Raw genomic sequence first — 25,572 nt, 5'->3', positions numbered from 1 at the left:
ACACAGTATCTCCCGGATGCAAGCTCACTGCTGCGCGCTCCTAACCGCACGCCCAACTCGCCCGATAATTTCTAAATTTATTGTGCTTATATTAAAGCAGGATATTATATCGTGGTGAGCTGGTCAGGATGTTAAGAACCGTGTTACATTTATTTAATTAGGTGCTCTTGGCAATATTTCATTCTCTAAAAAGGGAACAAATTCCTGCTTGAAGAAATTGATGAGGTGTGTACATGGGGGCAGTGAAGCGTCTCATGTGTCATTCTTGTAACAGCTGTGTGAATATTATAACAGCAGGTAATAACAGCAATTTAGCTTCTCTGATTGGTATATACATGTATATGTACAGTATATATATCGTCAGAGGTGTTGCTGAACGTCACCCTCGATACTTCTTCGAAGTAATATCAAGCATGTCTCTCCTAAAACTAAGCTTACTTCTCTGTATCGGTGTATCGGCCCTTTATGGTAATATAAAAAGTACAGCTTATAATACTTCATCACGCTACATCTAAATATGTTTTAAATAATGTAGTATGTTTTAATATCGTTAATGAATTCTTTGAAAATCGTGTAGCAAACGTAGTTTATGTTACCTTGTATAATAAGTTATTCCACAAACTATTTATACTTATTTAATTCTGTTTCAGCGCAACAATGGGACGATATTGTCGGTGAGTTATTAACTAATTGGTACTATTATCCATACTATTGCTCTTTAAAGAGGAAGTACAGACATCTCTATATTATCCAAGAGCTCTTAGTAACAAGCAATCATTTATTTTGTTGTGTAGATGACCTGTAAGATTAGGTACAGTATTGTGAGGGCAATACTGCGAATTTGACAGTTCGTTTAGGTGTTGAATTCTTTATCCCATATTATTCAATTGTTTTACGAAACGTACCTTTCAAGACTGTATTTTATCTTTCTGATATGCTTCAAAACTTTGTCACTCTATAATTCTAAAAAGCTAATATACAAAGAAAATATTCTTTTGAAGTTCTTACTTGAGAGATCTTGACCAAAACTCAAGAAATTTCAGAGAGTTTTCCGTTCTGATATTCATTCATCGCATTTATTTATTAATTCCAAATTCTTATACTCTGCTATAATATCATTTGACCTAATTATTTGTTTCAAACTCCCCTTGAAAATGTCCCCCAAGTTGGATTCAATTGGCATTATTTTCAATTCATTATGATAGTTATTTGATAGTACATGATATGCGAAATAGAATGCTCTTGTGGTTTCTCCTTAGGATATATATAATTATCTCTCGTGTAGAGTCGTTTGTTTGTATTACGCATAATACATAACTCATCCTGTTGTACTATTTTGAATAATAATGTCTAACAGTTTGTAATGGGTTTAGTAGTACAATCAGATCCCGCTTGCTCGACTCCCGATAACTCGATATTCGTATAACTCGACAACGTGACGAACACTAGTGTTTTTAGTCTTCTTTCAATTGCTAAATGATTTTTGCTGGTCAAACAGAACATTATCTTTGAAATAATATGGTCTGTTATTAGCTGGACTGTAATACTCTAATTTCTGACTTCTCCTAAACAGTGCAAACAATATTTGCATATTTAATTACAGAACTGTATTATTGTAACTACAGTATTGTATATATTTATTCCTCTGAAGAGACGCAGATGGGAAGATACAAAAATTTTGAAATAGTTTATTTATTGAAGAAAATTCCAGGCTGCGAAGATGTTACTAGTGGTGATGTTGGAGGATGGATGGTGAAGGTTGACAACTGTGAACTTTTAGATAGTGAAATTGTTGCACAAGTGAAAGAGAATGAAGATATAAATGAAGATGAATCAGAAGACAAAGAGATGGAAGACAAAGTAAAAATTTTAAAAGATGATTCACAGTGAAGGACTACAGACCGCTTAAGGAATGGATGCTCCATTACATCGCCATTTTGTTTCTCCGTCGCCTACGTGACGAACCTGCATGAAGGCGAAATGAGTGCGAGAGACAGTCAAGCATTATTACGTTCTTTTCTACAAATAAATATCCGTTTTTTCAGTTTTGTATATAAGTTTATTTTTAATTTTTTAACATTATTTTAGGGCATGTTGTACTTTCCTGTGTCCTTCGTTTGGATAATGCGCTGTATAATGAAGTTGTGAAAAACCTACTCCTCCTGACGTAAAACTCGGCATCTTCGCAGTCCAAATTAGGTCGAGTGTGCAGGACTCCACTGTAGTGACAATAGGTGCAATTAGAATTTGTAGACAGTCGGATTTCTTGGCGCAGGCGGCAGCTCGCCTGCCTCTAACCGCTGGGTTCATTGGTTTAAATCCCGGTTACTCCATCTGAGATTTGTGCTTGACAAAGCGGAGGCGCGGCAGGCTTTTCTCCGGGTACCCAGGTTATCTCTGTCATATTTAATTCAAGCAACACTCTCTAAAATCTTTTAATTTCATTTGTCAGCACTTAATCACTGCCCTAGAGAAGTGCGACAGGTTTCGTCAGAGGGCACAGTTCCTATCCAGGCCGCTAGATGGGGTTTCATTTACTTCATTCCTGACCCGGTCGAAACTGAAAATTGGTTGTGGATTTTCATTTTCATGTAATAAATTCAATACAGAGGGACAATCCATGCCAGAATAGCAACTGTCAACGCCGTAACAAGGTTTCCCGTCTTCTAACGTCGTTGATACCCAGAGGTTGTTGACTTGTTATTTGATTTATTCGAATTCCATAAGATTCGACAATTCCAAAATATAGGGTGCAAAATTAATATAGCAGAGAATTACATTAAACTTTCAGAAGTAATAATGTCGAATCAATTTTGACCTATCTTTCACTCTGGCAAGAGGTATACTGGGTCATTTTAATAAATGTTCATGATTTCTGCCGGAATAACTGTAACTAATTCAAAGGGGAGTGCCCAAGGATAGATATTTTGAAATCAATATTTTTTCATGACCTTCCATTTTACTCATAAAAATGCAGTAAACTATATGTAATTCAACTTACCACCGGTTAAATTCAATAACGGTAAACATTACTTGAAATCATCATCATTAGTCGTTATGCTCATTACTGAGCGTCGTGACCTCATAACTTTATCATTTTCGTGTCGCAACCTTGACGAGATGTCTCCATCCCGAGCGGTTTTCATATTTCTTTAATATGATCTGAAGTGGTAGACCAGTGATCTTCTTCGCCTGATCTATCCATCTACTTGCTGTTCTTTCTCGTGAGTTACATTTCATATCACTCAAAGTAATAGTTTGTGAAACAACTTCAGAAGACGATTAGGTTTGTTGGTTTACGCGGTCGAACACTAATGATCCGGGCACCGATACAGTAACCTTCGTGTTATCCGAGACAAATACTGTTTTACTACTAGTAACAAAATATTTCCAACCAGTTCTATACTTCTTTATGTATGAAAATACATACAAAACAATAATGACTGGATTCCATAGGGTAATTATTGTCCTTGAAACCGTGGTAATGGTGCTTTGCTGGTGAATGGTAAAATGAAATTAGGACGTTTCAGTGTTGGACTGTTAGACTGTTGTATACACTAATAATTTCTTTAGTAGCTGACGGAGAAATTTTAATTCATTATTGTTTAACCTTCATTATTCAACAGTACAATAAGCGTAATTTGTTCAATATTAAACTTACACCGCAGAAAATATAAAAATACTGTTCAAATGTATCGGGCCTGAAAAGGTACCGGTAACAGCTATCTGCCCAAATATTTAGCTATCAGATTTTAGTGTTCAATATTAATCGTACGATGGAATGTTACATATGTTTTCCAATGCAATGGTTACGCTTGTACCGTGCCTTTTTCATAATTTCTGGCTGGCAATTCTGACTTCTCCAGTCAAGTAGCATGCGCCCTGGATTGTTCGATTGTGTATAATGGGAAAATGAAATAGATTATGTTAACGTATAGAAACGGATACAAGTACGTAACTTACAAAGCAACTCTATCATATATATGCTTGTGACAAATAGGTTAACACATACACACACACAAATATGCTAATAAACGTAACTGTCATTTATTTCAAATAAAAATAAGCTCTTAAGTTAAATTTCTTTAGCAATGGGTTCTGTTGAAAAAGTACTGTGTTCTCTATTTGTAACATTGCTTTAATTGTTCCATTCAGTTCATTGTTGGATTTCAAAATCTATATCTTTGTTCATCCATCACATAAAAAAAATCAATGAAGGAATATTGCTCATTTGATATAATTGAGAGCAGTTGTAAATCCACAACAAATCCTTGAAAACGATTTATTTATGGAATGCAGAAAGAAAGGTTCAGGTTTTACTAAGAAGTAATTTAGCACATTTGATGAGAAAGAAATGGCTTTGGATATCTTTCCAACTAATATATTCGAAATAACACAAATAAATGTTCACCTTTTGACATTTGAAGACCTAACATTCAGAAAGTGCTAAGCGCCAAAATCTACCTTAAGAGAGAATGATGAAAATCACTACCAAATGTTCCATATGTCTATTTTGTGTGACAAATCCATCATTAAATCGCTTCTATAACCATCCCTGCACATGTAAGGTGATATAATAGCGATATCTACTAGAAATTACAATCTTACTCACTTACTTACTTACTTAATCCTGTCCTCTTGTACCATGAGGTGTCGAGGATATCAGAAATCTCCATCTCATCCTATCTCCGGTAATGGCAACGGCCTCTCGTACAGAGAGTCCCCTCTCCTGCAGTGCTTCTTTAATCTCCTCCTCGCGGTCTTCCTCGAGCCTTCCTTTCTTCCACTCTCACCTTCCTCATTAACCTCAGCAGGCGGTCTGTCGACATTCGGTGGACGTGGCCAAACCATCTCAACTGGTATTCTTGGACGGTTTGCTCTAGTGGATTCATATTCAATAATTTCCTGATGGCTGTATTCCGGATTCTGTCCCCCCTGCTTTTGTACTCTACTTTCCGGAGGAACTCTGCCGCCTGGATTCTGCTCTAGGTACTTTTTGTTAGCTCCCAGGATTCTCAGTCATATGTCAATGTGGGTACAAAGGTGGATTTGTAAACGGCTAATTTTGTGCCCTTAGAGATCACCTTCTTGTTGACGAAGTTTGTTCGGATGGCATTAAACAGACGCCCTGTTGCTCCTATTATTTTTGTTATTTCATCCTCTATCTTCCCATCTGAACTGATGATTGAGCCAAGATACTTGAACTTGGTGACTTGCTCTAATGGTTTACTATCGACCACGATACTGCATCTCTCCTCATTCCTACCGTTAACTATAGTCTTTATCTTGTCCACATTCACCCCCATACCTTTTCCTTAAGCTCTTCCACCCATACGTTGATGTTGTGTTGTAGGTTTTGTTCACTGGAGGCAACAACAATCAGGTCATCAGCAAATGTCCGGTCAAAAAGTCGTATTGGCCGCATGACGTAATTTCCGACAATCAGTTTCTTGATTATCTCATGATACAGCTTCATAATTTGGTCGAGGTGCACGATGAAAACAAGGGGGCTAAGACTGCAGCCTTGCCGGACTCCTTGTCTCTTAGTGAACTCTGCAGACCTCACATTTCCTGTCCGCACATAATTCCGACAGTTCTTACACAGACCCGTGATGGAACTGCAAAGTGACTTGCTAACTCCATATTCCTTTAGGACTTTCCAGAATTTGGTCATCAGGACTTTGTCAAATGCCTGTTTCGGGACAACAAAGGCAGAATGAAGGGTATTGTTGTTCTCCAGTAATTTTGCACTGGCCATCCTAACAGTAAATATGAGATCTTCCGTGCTTCTACTTGGATGGAAGCCACACTGGGCTTCTTCAAGTTTAGCCTTTACCTCCTTTCTTAATCTAGTCTTCAGGATCTTTGAGAAGAACTTCCCAGGCCCTGATAACAACGATATGCTTGATGATTACTGCAATCTCGATTGTCTCCTTTCTTAAAGATGGGGATGATGACTGCTACATCCCAATCCCTAGGTACCTTCTTTGATTTCCAGGCCTCCACCATAATCTTGAATAGAACGTCTTCTGCTTTCCTTCCCAAGTTATTAATCATTTCTGGGGCGATTCCATCATGCCCTTGGGCCTTTCCATTCTTGAGTTCTTTAACATCCAACTGCATTTCATTTATCCACGAGTTTTCTCCTTCTTCTTGTTCTCCTCTCGCCGTATCCTCTCTTTCCTCACTTGGCCATGGGCTGTTTTCATTCCCATTTCCATTCAGTAAATCATTAAAATATTCTTTAAAACTTTCCATTATTTCTTTCTCTTCTGTTATGATTTTCCCTTCCTTGTCTTTATAAATTTTAGAGGGCAATGTTTCTCCTTTCTCATGTTTTTCAGTGCTCTATAGAATAGCTTCTGGTTCTCTTTATAATTTTTCTCCAATCTTTGCCTGAATTCTTCCCAAGACTGTCTTTTCGCTATTTTCACTAGGTCGTTAACCTTTCTCCTTTGTTCCTTATACATCTCATGGACCTCGGAATCCGTGCTTCTCAAGTATTTCTTTCATATTTCCTTTTTCCTTCTTACTTCTTCCTTGATGTCATCATTCCACCAGCTTGTTTTTTCTTGTACTCCGCACCTTTGTTGTTACCCATGCTTTACTTTCAGCTTCTAGTAGTATCTTCTTGAACATGTTCCACTTTCCCTCCAGGTCCATTCCATTGATCCTCTCCTCTATCGTCTGACACTCCTTCTCCACTTCCTGTCTGCTCCCGTATCTCCTTGTTCTCTCTTAACTTGTAGACCTTAATATTTTCTTACTTGTTCTTCTTAGGTTGTTTTCTCTCTACCTTTGCTGTAGTTTCCATTGTAGTTATCGAGAGAAAATTGTCACTTCCTATTTCGTAGCCACGGTAAACTCAACAATCTGTCCCCTTCTGGAGGTGATCTCTCTTCACTAACACATAATCTATGATGTAGCGTTCATCTCAGCTGGGTTTCTCCCTCGTGTACATATGTATCACCTTATGTGGGAACAAGGTGTTCACTGCGGCGAGATAATAGGCAACGCAGAAATCAACAATCCTCTCACCATTGTTGTTAACTACACGTTCACCATGCCTTCTGCTGTAAGACCTGAAGGAAGAAAATGTCTCAGGGAGTAGGGAATGAGAACACCATTAGTCCTGATGTCGTAGCATAGCAGGGGCAGAGGCCAGAAGAGGGCAGCCCCCTCTCCGCCACTTCCATCTGGCTGGTGTCCGACTCTGCCGTTTATATCTCCTAATGCAATGATTTCCCCTCGAGTATCGTCCATCACATTCTGGAGCTCTTCCTGAAACCTATCCTCCTCCTCCTCCTTTCTTCCATCGATGTTCATTCCGTAAACCACAATAAACGTCATCAGCTCTATCTCAGAATATAATCGTATACTGACTGTGATGGTCCTATTTACTGTATGTGGAATTCCCATTCTTGAATCTTGTTTCTGAAGTTCTTGGTGACCAGCAGTGCTACTCCTGATTTGGCTCTTAGTCTGTTTCTAACTCCATTATAAATGAGTACATGATCGTTCACTATTGTATCCACCCCGTAGCCTTTCCTTTTTGTCTCTGTCAGTGCCAGCACTACAAGTCTTGCTCTATGGAATTCTGCCACCAGTTCATTCTCCTTTCCAGCTAATCCTCGTATATTCCATGTCCCAAATCTCATCATCCTTTTTCCTCGCAACGTTGTCATCGGGTACAGCAGTCCGCTATAACTCTCGATTTGACTTTTTATGGAAGTTATTTCGGGCATTTGAGATATGGGCCCACGAAGCCTATAGGGCAATGAGGGGGCTGGCCTCTTTTCGACTCTGCTCCTGCCATGCTGTGACTTCAGGACTAATGGTGTTCTCATTCTCTACTCCCTGAGACAAGGAATTTCTTCCTTCAGGTCCTACAGCTGAAGGTCTGTCATTTAGTCTGGCCCCTCACCCTCGACCTTACCAGCAAGGGTGGCCCTGCCAGGAGCCGAAGCTCCCGCCCGCATCGCTCTTTGGATCACTGAGGCACGCAAGCCTCCCCACCACGTCAAGGTACCAGACCATGTGCGAGGAGAAATACTAAAAATTAAAATGGCTGAAGGGTATGTGACAAATTCATTATTCATCCTATATAGGTTCAACCCTATATGTATAGCTAGAGCATCTAAGAAAATAAACTGTATAAAATATTAACTTGAGTTCAATGAATTAAGAATAGCAATAAGATCAGGCCAATATCTTGTTTCACGATGGGGACATACATTCATTTTCTTTCACATATCACGTGTCATTATAAAACTGGAGATGTTCTTGTGGGAGATATTTGATCATTCCTTACAGATCCTTTCTTTCTTCCGTGGTTATCTTGTGAAATTCGTCATATGCTGTTAAATATATGCTCATGATTTAACTAATGGTTTTGCCTCTTTTCAATATATTTACACTTTTCGAATTTTCTATACCTGAATGCAATCTTTTAACATAAACTATAACGGGACGAATAATTCAAACATCTGATGTAGTACTTTGCAGTTTGAAACTCAGCTGCAGTTTGAAAGTTAATGAAGTCATCCGATACCATCTTCTGCACTTTATTCCTCCACTTCCTTTACATCGTCAGGTACATATGATTTCAGTGTCCTCTTTTGATTTTCAATTACAACAAAATTGTGATCACAGGCCAGGAAACTATGGCCTGATACCAGATATTTATGTTCGTTGTATTCAGAACAGATTTTTCCAACTAAAATTATATATATTTTAGCAGGAATATCTTTGCAGGAATACGCTGTACAGGCTAAAATTTTCATTTTTTAATTATGATATTTCATATTCCTAGGTACATGTTCACCGATATATTTTCCTCCGCACTTATCCCACCTCATATCAAAAGTATTATTAAAGCAGTAAAACGTACACAAACCTGAGGAACGGAGAACGTGCGTGGACCTTATATGCCCCAACTGAACAAAGGTACGTGTGAAGATACCTCGAACATCTGTCGGCATGTGAATGAATAACTTGCAGTTGGCTTACGACAGAGCCCTTTTAGTATGATATGCACATATGGATGTACAACCAATTAACCCAATAAAATGAAATTTGATGAAATGGTCCTTATTCCCTTTAAAATGTTAGATCTACGTTTAGCACCATACAGAACTGTTAACGCTTAACACTAAGAGCATGTTCAGTTCTTAGGTAAATGACGGATATGTGCATTAGAAGTTGGTTTAACATGAACAGTACATTTTACTCCAGACAAGAAGTAGATGTAGGTGAGCAGTTTAAGACACTGAATAAATAAATTTAAATGTTTCTCTAATTACCTCCAAAATAATATAATTTTCTGGAAATGAAATTGAAATTGGACGATTACCTTGATCTATGAATTTGAATGCCAGACAGTTTGGGAGTGGTGTGGAATGATTTGCCACGCATAAAGACTATGTAGTACATGTATGTATTCAATTTCAAATGTTTGTCGACAATGAGTATGATGTAATTTTACGTATTTGCAGTTAAGTGGGACCCTCTGGGAGTTGTTTCGAATATATTCAACACCGCATTTTTCTCTTTACCAACGACGTCGAAGGCCGCTTTATCTCAAAACTGGGTGGAAGTTGAGAGTGACTCAGAGTATTGGAGCATCTGGTGCCTTCCCGATGACCCTAGGGTCTGCGTACTCTACGACCAGCAAGGAAATTTTGCCGGCATCGATGTAGGGGTGAGTATAATAGTATCTACTCAATGAGTTGAAATAGTATGGAACTTACGTGTGATAAAACCAATTAAATAACATGTGTATCTCTGCGCAGTCATGGTATTACGCAACCGAACTTCTTTCAAACAAACTACGTTACCCGGTGCTGCCCGGGCACTTTATTGAATGTTTGTTTACTTTTGGGTATTTCATTGTCTGTTAATTACGTGTGAGCGAATTTTTGTAGATTCCTTCACTGCGACGTTGACTAATATTTTACGAACTATTTTGTAGTTTAAGAGTTATTGTTTTGTGTTTTATTTCAATTTTTTAGTTATGGGTTGTTTTGTTTACAAAACGGATGATATAGTTCAATTTGGAGTGATCTACAACTTTGGTCCTATGACTTTTTGTCGTATCTCTACCCCTAATACGTTAGATGTGGCTGTATTTGTGAATTGTACGTAAAGTTTGAACTTTTTACACGTAGAACTGATAGTTTGAATCACTTATAAGAAAGGAACATCAAATTCTATACGAACATTGGCCCACCCAGTAGCCATATGTGAACCAAATACAATATTTGTAGCTGTCACATAAGTATCCGAAAGGTAATGCACTGTGACAAAATCTTACCCAAATTTCACCCTATTCAAAGTTTCTAACTCTATCTAACTCAAGAACAGGTGATATAATAGAAAATATCATTGGACCAGTCATTTAGACCACTAATTGAGGCGTCTTATCGTACAATCCGTTTGTCGATATGACGCACCGTTTATCAGCTGTTAATCTGTAAGTGAAAGTAAACATGCACATACTTACGTGTGTCGATCTATATTCACTGAAGTCGATTTGTAGCGACCTAGAAAGGGTGTGTGCGCCATTGCAATTAATACTTTACAAATCGATATGATGGTCAGCAGGAGGGCGTCTGCTTTTGTAATCAGTACTTCCCACATCAACTTTGATGGCAGTAGGAATTGGGTCCTTCTCCAACTCCTGTATACCATTGTTGTGAATAATTCACTTCTCGATTTGACTGGTAGAAGGTAAGGGATCATGCATTATTTTCAAAACTACTTTACGCTATTGTGTTTGGCAGTAGGGAAAGGTGCCCGCCATTATAAACTAATTTACCCATCTAAAATGTGACTGACGTTAGTCATATTGACTTGCTATTATAATGGAAACTCACCAACTCGGTGTGACTGGCAGTAAGCTCACTGGCATTAGAAAAGTGGGCCTGTCATTATAAAATAACAGCACAACTAAATTTTGACTGGCAGTAGGGAAAGTGCCTTACATCATAATAAAAATTCTTCAACTGTAATCTGTCTGGAAGTAGCCAATGGGGCCTGCCATTGTATTGAAATTCCCATTTCGATTTTGAGTGGCAGTAGGCAACTGCACCTGCCGTTTTCATAACAACTCCGCAACTCGCACTTTATATTGGAGACTATGTATGTGGACATCCCTATGCTGTTTCCCGCACAACGCTAAGAGACATGAAATTTAAAACTTATTCACTGCATGTACAGTAAATTATTTCGATATCCGTATACTATGGAGTTGAAGTTTAACGAGGCTACATTACTCGTGCTTCCTTATATTTTATAGGTTCCTAGGGAAAAATTCAAAAGTCCGAAGACTGGGAAGAGAAGCTTACATTGAATATAAGACCACAAGAATAAACCCTGCATTAAATTTTAAAGAAACCTCATACTGAAAATTACATTATAAAATGGGGCGTAGAAATCTTCCCGAAGTACACACGCAGAAGTTCGCATAATGGGTATTCTTCCTACCTCATAACTGCTCTCTCACGCTGCAACTTCTCCACCTCCATCGTATCCCCTTTCAGGGAAACCTTCCTCTCTGCCGCAAGACATTTATTTATTTATTTATTTATTTATTTATTTATTTATTTATTTATTTATTTATTTATTTATTTATTTATTTATTTATTTATTTATTTATTTACTCATTTATTTATTTATTTATGTTGAGGGTGAGTACCTTAGAATCCCAGGGCGAAAGTATGCCCCTTTACTCATCTGCTTCCGAAAATTACCGATGAGTAGGAAAAATCGCTGGTTTTGCACTGGTGGGGGAAAAATGATCTGGCTGAGAAGTGGTATTCACCTCCCGTCAGAGAGGAAACTCCCTCTTCGCTGAGTTATGTGATCCAATTTTGAGTCGGAGAGCTATTTACTGAGTAGAGGGAGAAGCTTCCCTTCTTAACAAACGGTCCTTTTCAGAGGTTAAATTTTGAGTTCAGTTTAGTGTAAGAAAGCTATTAAATTCATAAAAGCGCGAAACAATTTCTATTTCATGTTAAAACAGGTAGTAAATGAGCAAAGGGCCGGATGTTGGAAACGTGTGTTCGGTTTCTTGTTTCTTACGGCCCGTTTAAAGAGTAGGATGCCAGGGTCGGTTGAATAGCTTAGGAGGATTCTAGTTTTAGTCATCTTTACTGTTTTATTAATCCGAGATATAACAGTCGGAATACGAAGTTCTGTTCGTATCTTCCTGTTAGATTTCAGAGGTATTAGTTACAGAAAATGTCACTTCTTATATAGTAGCTCGACAGAGTTTTCCAGAAGAAAAAGGAAGAAAAGACGTGATTAGAAGACGAGGGAAGCAATTTTATTGGAGGACTAGCTGATGTACCTGTGCTTCGCTACGGGATTCTCAGAAAGACTGACTTTGTGGTTTTCCTAACCTGAAATCAACATAGATCATTACAAAAATGTAAGTATGAATACTCGATCAAATGGAAAGCCCCACGTTTTATCACTTTTAACGAACAGTGCTGCGGTTAGATTGCGGTGCCAATCTAATAGTCCAAAGTTCCAGAGCTGGGATGACCAGGCCGCAGATTGCCATGAACATTCATCAGCCATTATTCCGCTAAATATGCACACTGTTAATTCCAATCAGTGCCTCAGAGTAGGGATTGAATAGCCCGAATGCTATGATGATCCAGTGTGTTACGTACCAGTAGTACCAGAAAATTTATAAACCTGGGGAATTGCATGCTAAAGAAGAAAGTTATCTAACTCCCCAGCTACTTCCCATCAATATTCAGACAGACTGTCACACTCTGTACGACTGGGCGAGTTGACCGTGTGGTTAGCGGTGCGCAGCTGTGAGCTTGCATCCAAGAGGTAGTGGATTCGAACCCCATTGTCGGCAGCGCTGAAGATGGTATTCCATGGTTTCTCACTTTCACACCAGTCAAATGCTGGGCCTGTACCTTAATTAAGGCCTAACGCACTCCTAGCCCTTTTATATCCCATCGTCGCCATAAAACCTATCTATGTCGGTACGACGTAAATCAAATAAACAGTACTCTGTGCGCAGCAGTAATCCTATCTACCAGAGATGAGGGGCTACAGAAGACCCAAAGCACATCACGACAAACAATGGTCAATGTAATGTTATTGTTGATCAATGTTATGAGCTTTCTATATTGTAGGCCTTCACATTTAGTTTTCTTTCGACTCTGTGACTTGTAAAATATTTTATACCATAAACTGTAGTTTCTTATTCTCCAACTTTACATACCGATTTTCATTAAATACTGTTTACCCATTTTCTTGTTATTCGGCGCTGATATGGACTTAGTAACAAAAATCCAATTTCATGAATATCTTTGTGATCATGGCCAGTACGGTAACAATGTATAAGACATGAATAATAGGAAATTTAATACTGTATAACCTTAGTTATGTAGCATTCATCGATTACACCTCTAATAAGAAATATTTGAGAATTACATTTTAGGACTTACCCTAAACCACCATTTCTCTTAGCGTGAATAAAATAATTTACGGCCTAGACTATAGCGACTTATTTCCTGACTTTGCATACCGATTTTCATCAAGATAGGACTACTAATAACAACAATATTTGAGAATTAAATTTTAGGCCTTCCCCTAAACTACCATTTTTCTCAGCGTGAATACAATTATTGATAGCCTGGATTGTAGCAACTTATTCTCCAACTTTGCATACCCATTTTCTTTAAAATACGACCACTAATAACCTAAATAGTTGAGAATTCAATTTTAGGCCTTCCCCTAAACTACCATTTCACTCAGCGTGAGTAAAATGATTTATAGCCTAGATTGTAGAGGCTCATCCCTCGACTTCACATACCGATTTTCATTAAATTCTCTTCAACCGTTTTCTCGTGATGCGTGTACAGACAGACAGACAGACAGACAGACAGAAATTACGGAAAAGTAAAAAGTGCATTTTCTTGTTACTATGGACGTGACCGATACATAAATACCATTATTTTCAAATTCTGAGCAATGTACAGACAAAACTCTTATTTTATATATATAGATAGATAGATAGGTAGATTACTTTAACAGCAGGTATGGTAACAGACAAACAAATTAATGCAGATTATATGACCAAACCTTAAAACAAAAATGTTATCCATGTTATTTAAAGTATTTGAACAGTGGGCTTCGCTAGGAAAACGATGCTAGAGACATCTAGTTCATACAGTTTAAACTTCTTCCACCGAGCTCGATAGCTGCAGTCGCTTAATGCGGCCAGTATCCAGTATTCGGGAGATGAAATGAAATGTCGTATGGCTTTTAGTGCCGGGATATCCCAGGACGGGTTCGGCTCGCCAGGTGCAGGTCTTTCTATTTGACACCCGTAGGTGACCTGCGCGTCGTGATGAGGATGAAATGATGATGAAGACAACACATACACCCAGCCCTCGTGCCATTGGAATTAACCAAGGTTAAGGTTAAAATCCCCGACCCGGCCGGTAATCGAACCCGGGACCCTCTGAACCGAAGGCCAGTACGCTGACCGTTCAGCCAACGAGTAGAACATTCGGGAGGTAGTGGTTCCGTACCCCACTGTCGGCAGCCCTGAAGATAGTTTTCCGTAGTTTCCCATTTCCACACCAGGCAAATGCTGGTGCTGTACCAAATTAAGGGCACGGCCGCTTCCTTCCCACTCCTAGCTCCTTCCTGTCCCATCGTCGCCGTAGGACCTTTCTGTGCCGGTGCGACGTAAAGCAACTTACAAAAAAAAAAAAAAAAAAAAAAAATTAACTGGTCGTTCATGAGTTTTGAACTAGGTTACACTACTGAGAGCTGGTGGACAATTTGAATAGTTGAAGTAGCCTAACTCATGATACAATTATTATTATTATTATTATTATTATTATTATTATTATTATTATTATTATTATTATTATTATTATTATTATTATTATTATTAATAACAATAATAATAATAACAAAATACCTCCATCATATTATCCAGGAGGGCATAACTTTTAACAGAATGGATTAGAACACTTAGGCACAATTGAGCACATAATAATAATTCAGTATCAGTTCCTAGGTGGTATGTTTGAACACAACCATGTAAAACTGTTATGCAAAATGTATTTTCTTAACTAATATTTCTGTTTTTTATTTTGATGGCTGTATTACGCGACTTAGGCTTAGATTTCTAGATACATTTGTATTATTAATTTACTAGCTAATTTTCAGGGTATACAAGTTTAGTTTGAATTGACTTCCACGTAAAAGTATAGGCCTATAACATGGACTTGGAACTCATCATTATATTCTACATGAATAACTTCACTAAGCAATTTTTGCGTGCCTCAGACATTAGATCGCAAATTTCTGAGCCAGATGTTCATGGTTTCAAACCCGGATGAGTACAATGGTATTTCCATTTGCCCAAATACGTCAGACTTTTGAGACAGATGTACCGGCAGTACAAAACCACCGACAGGGCAGAAAGTCGTAAAAGTAGTTAGTAGAACATAGAATCAGTACCATTCTAATTAATTATGTGAGTTCAATTTTTACATCATAAGTTATTTTGACGGGCACTACCAGATAATGAAGAAAGTTGGTTTGTGATGTAGGAAGTCATTACGGTTAAGAAATATTATTCATGGGAATTTTATGGAAAGACGCCGATTTTAATAGCTTCAATAAATAAATTTTCTGGAATATTTTATAGAGTGACAGAGGAGATAAGTAATTTCTTATAAGAAATATTTTACTTGGTAGGCCTACTGTGAAATTTGGAAGTTTTTTACGTTGTGTCATAGTTATGTTTTTAAATACATGTTTAATAGAATAGCAACTTAATGTATTAAGCGCATTGCGATATACATTGCGTTTAACCAGCAGTTACACTAACTGCTCTTATTTGGTGATTCCAGCTGCCACCTGAGGATTATTCAGGAGCACCTTACGATCTTTCCCAGCATCCAATGTATTCTAACGTCACACGTTTCAATCAGATTATCTCCAAGGGACGTATTTTCTTAGTCAGCCAAGGTAAGTTACATTTGTTTCTACACTGATAATTTACCCATTTTATACTATAAACAAAATCTCACTGGCGACATGTAGTGTTTACAATGTACTTTGTCTTCTGAAATGGAATAGAATCAATTTGTTACTTTCATTGACCTGTCCCATTCTCATCCATGGCTTTGACGATATGAAAGTGACCGAGGTATGAACAATGCTAATTACACCAATCCTTATGCAGCCAGTCCCTGTTATGAATGGTGTGAAAACATCACTCGTAGGGTCGGTTGGTGCATGCATTTCAGTGAGCTTGACAGACTGAAATGTAATGGCAACTTCTGCCCCAGTAAGGAAAGCAACGGAAAACTACTTCGCTCCTCATTTCCCTAGTATGCCACTTCAGTGTCACCTAGGCTATCTATGACAGCTTAAGGTGGAGCTGTGGAGGATCAAGCCAGCCTTCGGGATGAATACCTAACATAAACTGATGTATACTGGAGTTTGATCCGGTGTACCTATTCACCAATCGTTTTGATCGATCGAGCTGGCATTGCTAAAACACTTTTAATGGTTAGTTATCTTCGGTAAACTTCGCTGACGTTAGGTAATTTTTATATAACAATGTAATGAAGTTAATTGAAGCGAAAATAAAACTGAACTTCCAGGAAAAGTACTTTACCTACCAGCAAGTGTTCACAAATCGCACAAGTTACTCAGGATATTGTTATTTGTGAATGTCTGTAATTCATGACTTAATCTTCGAGACAGATCTCCTTTCAACACAGGCACTGCCTGCATTGTTTCATCAGTGTTAAATATTTCACAGCACAAGTTTAAACAATCGCAAATCAAAAACAAAGTCACCTCCGTACAGGCCATGAAGGCCCTTGGAGGAGTGGAAGGTAAAAGCTTCCACCATTGTTAACCGCGGCACGTGATGGGGTAGAGTGGTTAGCTCTACGCCTGGCCGCCTTTGCCCCCAGGAATTAGTCTGGTACTCATTTTTGGTGTAGCCTGAGTGAACCTCAGGGCCATATGCACCTCCGGAAGTGAAAATGTCGTTTCTTAAATTTTACGAGTTCCTCACGGGGATTCGAACCTTTTATTCCGGGTGAACCGAGCACGCCTTTGTCGCCTCGGCCAGGCAGCCCCTATCGCAAATCCAGTTCGTGAATTTACAAACAGATCCATTAAGGCCACCGCCTCAATAATGCGTAGCTAATTTCAGTATAATATCCGATTAGCACTAGAATACAAGTGTTGTAAGGTAAATATGTAGAGTCCGTACGTTGAAATCTGCGGTATACACTTGCTTTATCGCAAATAATCCGGCTGATTTTTATTTTAGCGGAACTGGACCGGTGTGACCGGAAGCTGTGGCCCCAGGAAAGACAATCCGCATGATTGGATTCATAACCAACGCGGTCGAGAGTGCCTTATGCAGGCTATTATTGAGAACTGCAACAATTTCTTAGCGGGAAGACCAGGGAGACATACTTCACAGAATTCCTGTATCTCGATAGGGCGCGCTTTTCAACAGTTCCAGATTATTACACTGCGGCATACTGTTTAGCACATGAATCATTCTTAATAAACTGAATTGTGTTGTGAATGCCAGGGCCGAAAGAAATTGGATTAACTCGGGAAATTTAAAATTAATCACTTGATGGTGACATCCTGAAAAATAAAGATCCCAGCATTATCGACAGTCAGCCTAGATAATGATACATTGTATAATCACACACCTCACATTTTCCCAGAACTGAATAATTTTATCTCTATTTGCAAAGTAAGCACTTCACGAACTTTCTCGATAGAGTCCTACAAGGTGGAAATGCCACGCACGTAAGCAAAGTTCTGAGCAGTTTACCAAACCCTTTGAATATATGAATGTTATAAAGCGCCTCCCTGCATTTTTTTATGTTGTCAAAAGTATCAAATAAGTTTGTAAGTGGAGAGGAGGATTTCTAAGCAGTACCTGATCAATGATATCTACTGCTAAAGGTCCTGTATCCCGCACTGTATTAGGCAGATTAAAAAACTTAGTTGTGGTTCAAATATGGCTTGCCCACATGTCTACCCACGTAAGTCGCTAAACGGAATAGTGGCATACGGTAGAGGACACTTACTGATCTTTACAACGCAATGGATTGCTGCACGTAATAAGCTAACTTGCCTAGGTAGATGTATTCATGGTTGTCTCATATATTATACGTAGTCGAGTAACATTATCATGATAACCTCCTACATTCCACCATGAAGCAATCCAGTTCCATGGCTAAATGGTACATTTCGCTCATTCCAAGTACACGGAGCAGCTCGTTATGATTTTCAAGCACGAGGTGTGGTGTTTATGTTCTTATACACATTTTTATGCCTATGACATATCACACTACGAATAACCTCACAAAAACGTAATAAAGACTAGATCTTTCCACATGCGGTTGGCATCAAGAAAGGCATCGGACCTTAAAACTAGCGTAAACTAACACAAATGCTAACCCCAGTTAACAGTGAAAAGGCCAGGAAAAAGAGGAAGACTGCATAGGAAAACCTGAGCAAATAGTGTGGAATTTGATGCAGTTTGTAATATGTTCGTTTTGAGAAGTTTACTGCGACTGCTTATGACATAAGTAATTATTGCCCTGGCCCTGGGACTGCGTGTTTGTGCGGCCTTCATCATTAGAATTCGTCTTAGGCAGTGCCCAATCGTCACAGACGCACATATTACCTATAGGGCGCATCTTCAAAAGACCTGCACCAGACCTCCCCGAAAGACACACGTCCTTATTATTATATACTGTGAAGCTAATTCATTACGTTACGAATACAGTACATAACTCACATGGTACCGGGAAAGTTTTGCTTATTTTAATTATTATAATTCGTATAGCCATTCCCCAAATATGAATACTTTAATATTTTTCTAGTTCTACTAAACGTAACAATAATGATACCTCATTATCCATGCAAGTGAAATATTCTATGATACTTGAATTTTCATTCCAATGGTAAACTGGGCCATTATGTGAAACTGATTTTGTTGTTCATGTTTTTTACTGTTATATAAAAGATATTTTAAATATGTTTCCACTGTGTTCATAGTGTGTCATGTTGTATCACATAACAGTTTAATATGGGACAAACTTTTAGATGTTCTTAAAAGTGGAGGTCGTTCCGATCTGAGCGAAGGCGTGGGTACAGGACTGTGGCTACAGAATGGAGATTCGCTCATGGAAGTTCCAACAACTGTGAGTGAAATTGAGGAGAAGACCCTTTTCACACGTCAGAGCTGCGTTCCGGGAATGGGTAAGTAAATACGCACGACATAATAATAAAATCTGATTCAATAACTGACTAAACAAATGTGTTTATTAAATGGAAATTTCAAGAGTAAATTATATAAAAAAACATCAACAAATGGAAATACAGATGAAGGTTCCGTACAAAGCAGTTTATACCTAACGAGGAATGTGTCTGAACCGTGGAATCGCAGGTCGTGCTGAAAATTTGCACTCCTGTTAGGGGAGCCCAACTAGGTAGAACTGTGAAACAATATTTACGGAAATAAATTGTCCCCATTCGAGAAGGCGCAAAATTAAGGTTCCCATGTTTAAATGGGTGCGCCGGTGGCGCGTGAATGATTGGCTGCGCCAGAGGTCGCTTCGCTACAGTTCGTTACTCCCCGTACTCTGGCGTTACCATTTGATAGACGACAGATGCGACAAACGCTTACAATTTATTCGTGTTTTGAATGATGAAAGGTAAAAATGGAATAGTTATTTTTTGTCTAGAGGCAATATGCGGATGGTGTGTTGAAATGCCTCTTAGCGTCAAGAACCGGACCTGTTTGGCAGTTTGGTTGGTATGTTAATGATTTCGTTTCCTTTGTGGCTTTCGTCTTTTGTAAACAGTGTGTTTACTTATTGTGGTTATTTGTTGTGATTATTGGAATTTACGGGTATTATTACCAGTTGTTTGGTAAGCAGCGTCATAAACGTGGAGAGCTATATTACTCTTACTGTCGTTTCAAATGAACAACAACTCTGATGATGATTTTATTGCCACTGATCAATCACGTAGGAAAATGAGAGACGCAGATGTTGATATGTGTTATAAATGAATGGCTGCTGAGTAATGGAAAAGCGGTAAGAGGCACCCGCTTGCCTTTCCGACTGTTATGTCGTTTGAAAAGTAAGAAAGATTTATATTTGTGAGCAGAGCAAGTGAAGAATGGAACCTAAAAGCATGTTTAGTAAAAGGGTGAAAGAAACTATGTTTTCACATGAAAATATGTAGGTTGTTCCTACAAAATCCACGAAAAAAGGGATCCGCGACCAAATTGCAAGTGCTGTCCGGCGATGTTGCGCTCCGTCTGGATTCCTTTAAGGGACATAATACTTTAGAAAGTGAAGGGCACATACGACTGGTGTTGTTTCCTCCTGGGGTACAACCCCTTGTTAACCATTGGATCTATATGGATTTAGGATCTAGAAAAGCTTTGTACGATTTTCGAACACGGTTCGGTTATTGAATTTTGACATCAATTTGTCCCAGAGCAACACAATCTTACAAATGCAGTCTCTGACGTATCACCAATTGTCGTCCCCTCGTTGTACATCAATGTGGCATGCTCATGGTACCGAAGTCAGTAACTGTCCGACAATCCCGGACCTGTTGAACACCCTGTCCATAACAGAGCAATAAAATGTTCTACTTGCAGTCGTCCGTGTTTTATACGATGTGGGTGGTGTAAATCCAGTTTGTGTTTCCAACATTCTAACAATGAGCATCACTGTTGTAAAAATATGTTGTCACTTGTGTGACTATTGGTTCTGTTTATTCACTATTGTAACGATATTTCGATATTTATTTATGATACCTTGCATAACCTGATTTTAAAAATGAAACAGTACCTGCAATGTATTTTAAGGATATGACATAACATGTCTCATGCCGCAGCGCGATTTATGAGCGCGAGTGCAGGATGACATTCTTTTGGAACGTTTCTCTCGAGCCGGCAACCAGACGCGATGGAGACTACACGCTTGACCAGCGTGCGCAGTTCAAAAATGTGATACTGTCGTCTAGTAAGGTTAAGATTAAATTTCGGAAATATTTTCTTTCACTGTTCTGCCTAGTTGGCCCCACTCAGCGTGTGTGCAAATATTTTTCATAATATGCGATTCTCCGGTTCAGACACTTCCATCGTAGGAAACAATTTAAGTTCTAATAGCACGTCACCCAGATGCCACTTTTTCGAAAATAAAATTTAACAAACTATCGTACCTCTACTATTTCAGTAGTTTGATGTAGCCAAGTGAAGTTTAATGGGTTTATTATGTTCAATTGGGATAAGATAAGATAAGATAAGATAAGATAAGATAAGATAAGATAAGATAAGATAAGATAAGATAAGATAAGATAAGATAAGATAAGATAAGATAAGATAAGATAAGTTAAGACCCGTCTCTTGTAATTTCGGAAACCAAAGACCCTGGAGAGGGTATTTTTACTGCAATCTTCTGATACATGCAATTTACAAAAGTTGATACTCTATAGCATAACTGAAACACATGAAGTAAAAGCACAAATAAATAATAAGGTGTCTTGAAAACATAACTTATCAAAATCATAGGTTATTTATAAATTGAACATGGTTCATGTCACGTCCTAGTTCGTGAACTATGGGCAACGGCTGAGTGGCCCAGTAAGTGGTCCTGAGAGTCGGGATACCAGTTGCTATGGAATGGGAGTGGGCATCTCGGACATATTCTGAGTCCTAGCCCTCCTTGTGCTCAGGCGGCTAGGACTATACAATCCACCGGTGGTCCAGAACCAGTTAGAGGAGATATCCTCACTTGGACTATGTGCAAGTAGGGTAGCACCCTGCTTCATGAATCTACCGAGCTCAGAACATTTTAAGCAAGCCTCGGACCTATGGGGGTAACGGAGTCCCACTCCCATTTGACAGGCGAGGTACTCCTTGGAAACAACTTGGCGAACGAAATGGAATTCGATGGGGAGCTATCAATATTAATGGGGCTTATGGAAGAAAGAAAGTAGATCTGGCTGACTCAGCAAAGAGGATGCATCTGGATGTGCTAGGAGTAAGTGATATTCGGGTAAGGGGAGATAACGAAAAAAGATATAGGAAATTATAAAGTGAACTTGACTTGAAGGGCAGAGTCTGGGGTAGGACTCTTTATCAGGAATACCATTGCACGCGACATAGTTTCTGTCAGGCACGTAAATGAGCGAATGATGTGGGTAGATTGGTCAGCTGGAGGAATTAGGACGAGAATTGTCTCAGTGTATTCACCAGGTGAGGGTACGGATGAGGATGAAGTTGGCAAGTTTTATGAAGCATTGAGTGACATCGTGTTCAGGGTCAACAGCAAGGATAGAATAGTGCTAATGGGAGATTTCAATGCGAGAGTTGGAAATAGAACTGAAGGATATGAAGGGGTGATTGGTAAATGTGGGGAAGATACGGAAGCTAATTGGAATGGGAAGCGTTTGCTGGACTTCTGTGCTAGTATGGGTTTAGCAGTTACGAATACATTCTTCAAGCATAAGGCTATACTCCGTTACACATGGGAGGCTAGGGGTACCAGATCCGTAACAGATTATATCTTAATCGACTTCGAATTCAGGAAATCTGTTAGGAATTTACGAGTTTTCCGGCGATTTTTCGATGATACAGACCACTATCTGATCTGTAGTGAACTAAGGAGCTCTAGGCCTAGGGTAGAGAAAGTGAAAGCTATCTGCAAACGAATAAGGGTAGAAAATATCCAGGACGAGGAAATTAGACAGAAGTACATGGATATGATTAGTGAGAAGTTTAGAACAGTACACAGTAAGCAGGTTCAGGATATAGAAAGAGAATGGGTGGCATACAGGAATCCTGTAGTAGAAACAGCAAGGGAGTGCCTAGGAACAACTGTGTGTAAAGATGGGAAAATGCGAACATCTTGGTAGAATGATGACGTGAGTGTGACCGACTCAAGGGGATACCGCACGCTATCAAGTTGCAGTTGTTGTAACGTCATGTGTGTGTTTATGTAGAGTCTGAGTCTGGGGGATTGTTAAAAAGGAGACTAGCTTGTAATAAACACGGTGTTGTTACTCCACAATTTCGGTGCAGAAACCCGGGGAAAATATTGGAGTTCACACGAACCACGAATATTATCGGCTTCCGAAACATATTTGGTCGTTTCTGTGAGGAGAAGGCAGTGATGTTAAGTTCACTTCTTAAGGATTATTGAAAATGGTAAGTCACTAGCATCACGTCATCACGTTTAGCCTCAACACGACGGATAAGTACAAGCTTCACCCTCTTTCTTAGTCAAATATAATACTGGCATTCAAGTAGGGTTTGGCTCAATAGTTGTTTTTCCCTTTACTACCGTATTAATTGGTTTAGGTACGCGTTTAGTTGTATGAATGCTTGAACCCATCATTTGATTCCGAAGGCACCATTTTGTGACAGAGAAGACTTGATATCACAAATCCACGCTGGTCATCTTGACTGGTGCTGCCATTTGTCACTTCTCTAGGAACTAAACCTAATACGAAGATTCGTCATTTCTAATCTAAATTACGTACAAGCGAGAATCCAGCATCAACATGACTGAAATTGCAGGGCATCTTTCAAAATTAAAACGTAAACGGATAACTCATCGAGCAAATGCCACACGCTTCGTAAATCAAATAAATACGTTCGATCATTCCACACTTGTTGACGAAATGGAGCATTTCAGTGAACGTGTACGCGAAGCTTTGGACATCTTACTCGCCATAGATGATTCCATTCAAGATCTGCTCGATGACGTAGAATACAACGCAGATACAATAGCATATGAAGAGTACACAGACAAAAGCAAACGAGTCATTAGAAGGGCGAAACATCTTCTGGAGCAGAGTCAAGTTGGAAATAGCACGAATGTCGCCACCCAATCTTCCACAAATCCAACGGTTCACAACGTTGTCCCAGAAGTCAGGTTGCGAACGATAAAACTACAATCTTTCACGGGAACGATCGAGGAATGGTCCCGGTTTTGGGCGCAATTTCAGGCATCCGTAGACAGAAATCCATCGGTCTCTGCCATACATAAACACGTCTTCCTGCGCGGATATTTGGAAGGGGAACCAAAGCGGCTAGTCAACGGAATAGCCGTTACAAGCGACACATACGAACAAACTAAGCAGATTCTGATATCACGCTGTGGGGATAAAAACAGAATTATCCAATCACATCTAGATTTCTAAGAAAATCTTGAGGTTGCAGCTTCAGAGAGCCCGGAAGTACTAAACAATACGTACACCAAATGTCACTAATGTCTTGCGAGCATTAGGAGAGGATGTGGACTTATACGGAAGGATACTCACTCCTAAGCTACTGCGTGCCTTTCCGGAAGACATTTGTCGCCGTTGGCTCATTCACGACAAAAAACACAACACGCAAGAAGGGAATCTCTCGAGACTAATGGAATTCCTTAATGGAGAGGTCGAAGGAGCGATGAACGCACAAAAAATACGGGGGGATCTTTTTCCTGCAGCACCTCACAAACCTACAGCCGCCGCTTTTCAGGTGAACACAAAATCAAATAATGCTGGAAGAAGAAGCAAGGGAGAAACGGCACCGTTTTGTGTGTATTGTGAAAATGAAGGGCACTGGGGCTAGACTGTCAACAAATACAAGACCCCAAGGTTAGAACTGATAAACTTAAGACGGCAAAAAGTTGTTTCCTGTGTCTCAGGAAAGGTCACAATAAGGATAGGTGTTTCAAACGAGGAAAGGCATCCTGCAACCAGTGTAAGGGACTCCATCACGTATCTATCTGCAGTAAAGCAGACACCCTGCCTTCTTCCGTTGGCAAAATAGAAGTCACTTCTAACTTCACATACCTACAGACTATTCGCACGTGGATCAAAGGACCGACAGGAAAACTGAAACTTACCCGTTGTGTCCTGGACTCTGGTAGTTAGTCTAGCTTTATTCATCATTCTCTGATAGATTCATTGGAACTCAACGTTAATCATAGCCAGACATTGGAGTTAACAACCTTTAAATCACTTTCTGGGACTTTAACTTCAAGAAGGAACGTCTCATTTGAAATGATGGGATTTTCGACTAAGGCTCGTATTTTAGTTGGTGCTTTCGAAAGTCACAACACCTATACACTACAACCGACGCCACCGCATGACATAACGGTCCTGATTTCACTCAACAAACTCAAACTAGCAGATCCGCAAGACGAAAGAGAACTTTCGATAGAAGTTCTCATAGGAGCAGACCACTACTGGAAGATTGTGACTATGAAACAACCAATGAGAGTATCCCTTTCTCTTGTTCTACTGCCTACTATATTTGGATACGTCGTTAGCGGAAACAGATCCGGCGTTACAGTCAACCAGATAATGGTCCATCATATTTTATTTGCTGTAGATGAAATCTCCTATGACAGTGTACGTCAGTTTTGGGAGTTGGAAACCATGGACATTAAGGAACATCAAGGGCGAGCACTGTCACCCAAGGATCACGCTCTTCTCCAAGATTTCCATAACACCTAC

The 25,572-nt window shown here is 39.2% G+C and overlaps 1 protein-coding gene across 1 annotated transcript in view; it reads left to right on the top strand.

The window, feature by feature from the left end:
* Window positions 1-375: 375 nt before the first annotated feature.
* Window positions 376-25,572, top strand: part of LOC136858423 (uncharacterized) — a 38,757-nt gene continuing 13,560 nt past the window's right edge. The window contains exons 1-5 of the mRNA XM_067137951.2: window positions 376-468; window positions 651-674; window positions 9,495-9,700; window positions 15,900-16,017; window positions 19,147-19,302. Coding sequence (XP_066994052.2) covers window positions 414-468; window positions 651-674; window positions 9,495-9,700; window positions 15,900-16,017; window positions 19,147-19,302 — 559 coding nt within the window. The 5' untranslated portion in view covers window positions 376-413. The remainder of the gene's footprint in view (window positions 469-650; window positions 675-9,494; window positions 9,701-15,899; window positions 16,018-19,146; window positions 19,303-25,572) is intronic.

The sequence above is a fragment of the Anabrus simplex genome, chromosome 1 (assembly GCF_040414725.1).
Source record: "Anabrus simplex isolate iqAnaSimp1 chromosome 1, ASM4041472v1, whole genome shotgun sequence".
Lineage (NCBI taxonomy): Eukaryota > Metazoa > Arthropoda > Insecta > Orthoptera > Tettigoniidae > Anabrus > Anabrus simplex.
Note: the sequence above shows the minus strand (reverse complement) of the source record. Positions and strands in the feature narration are given on the sequence as shown.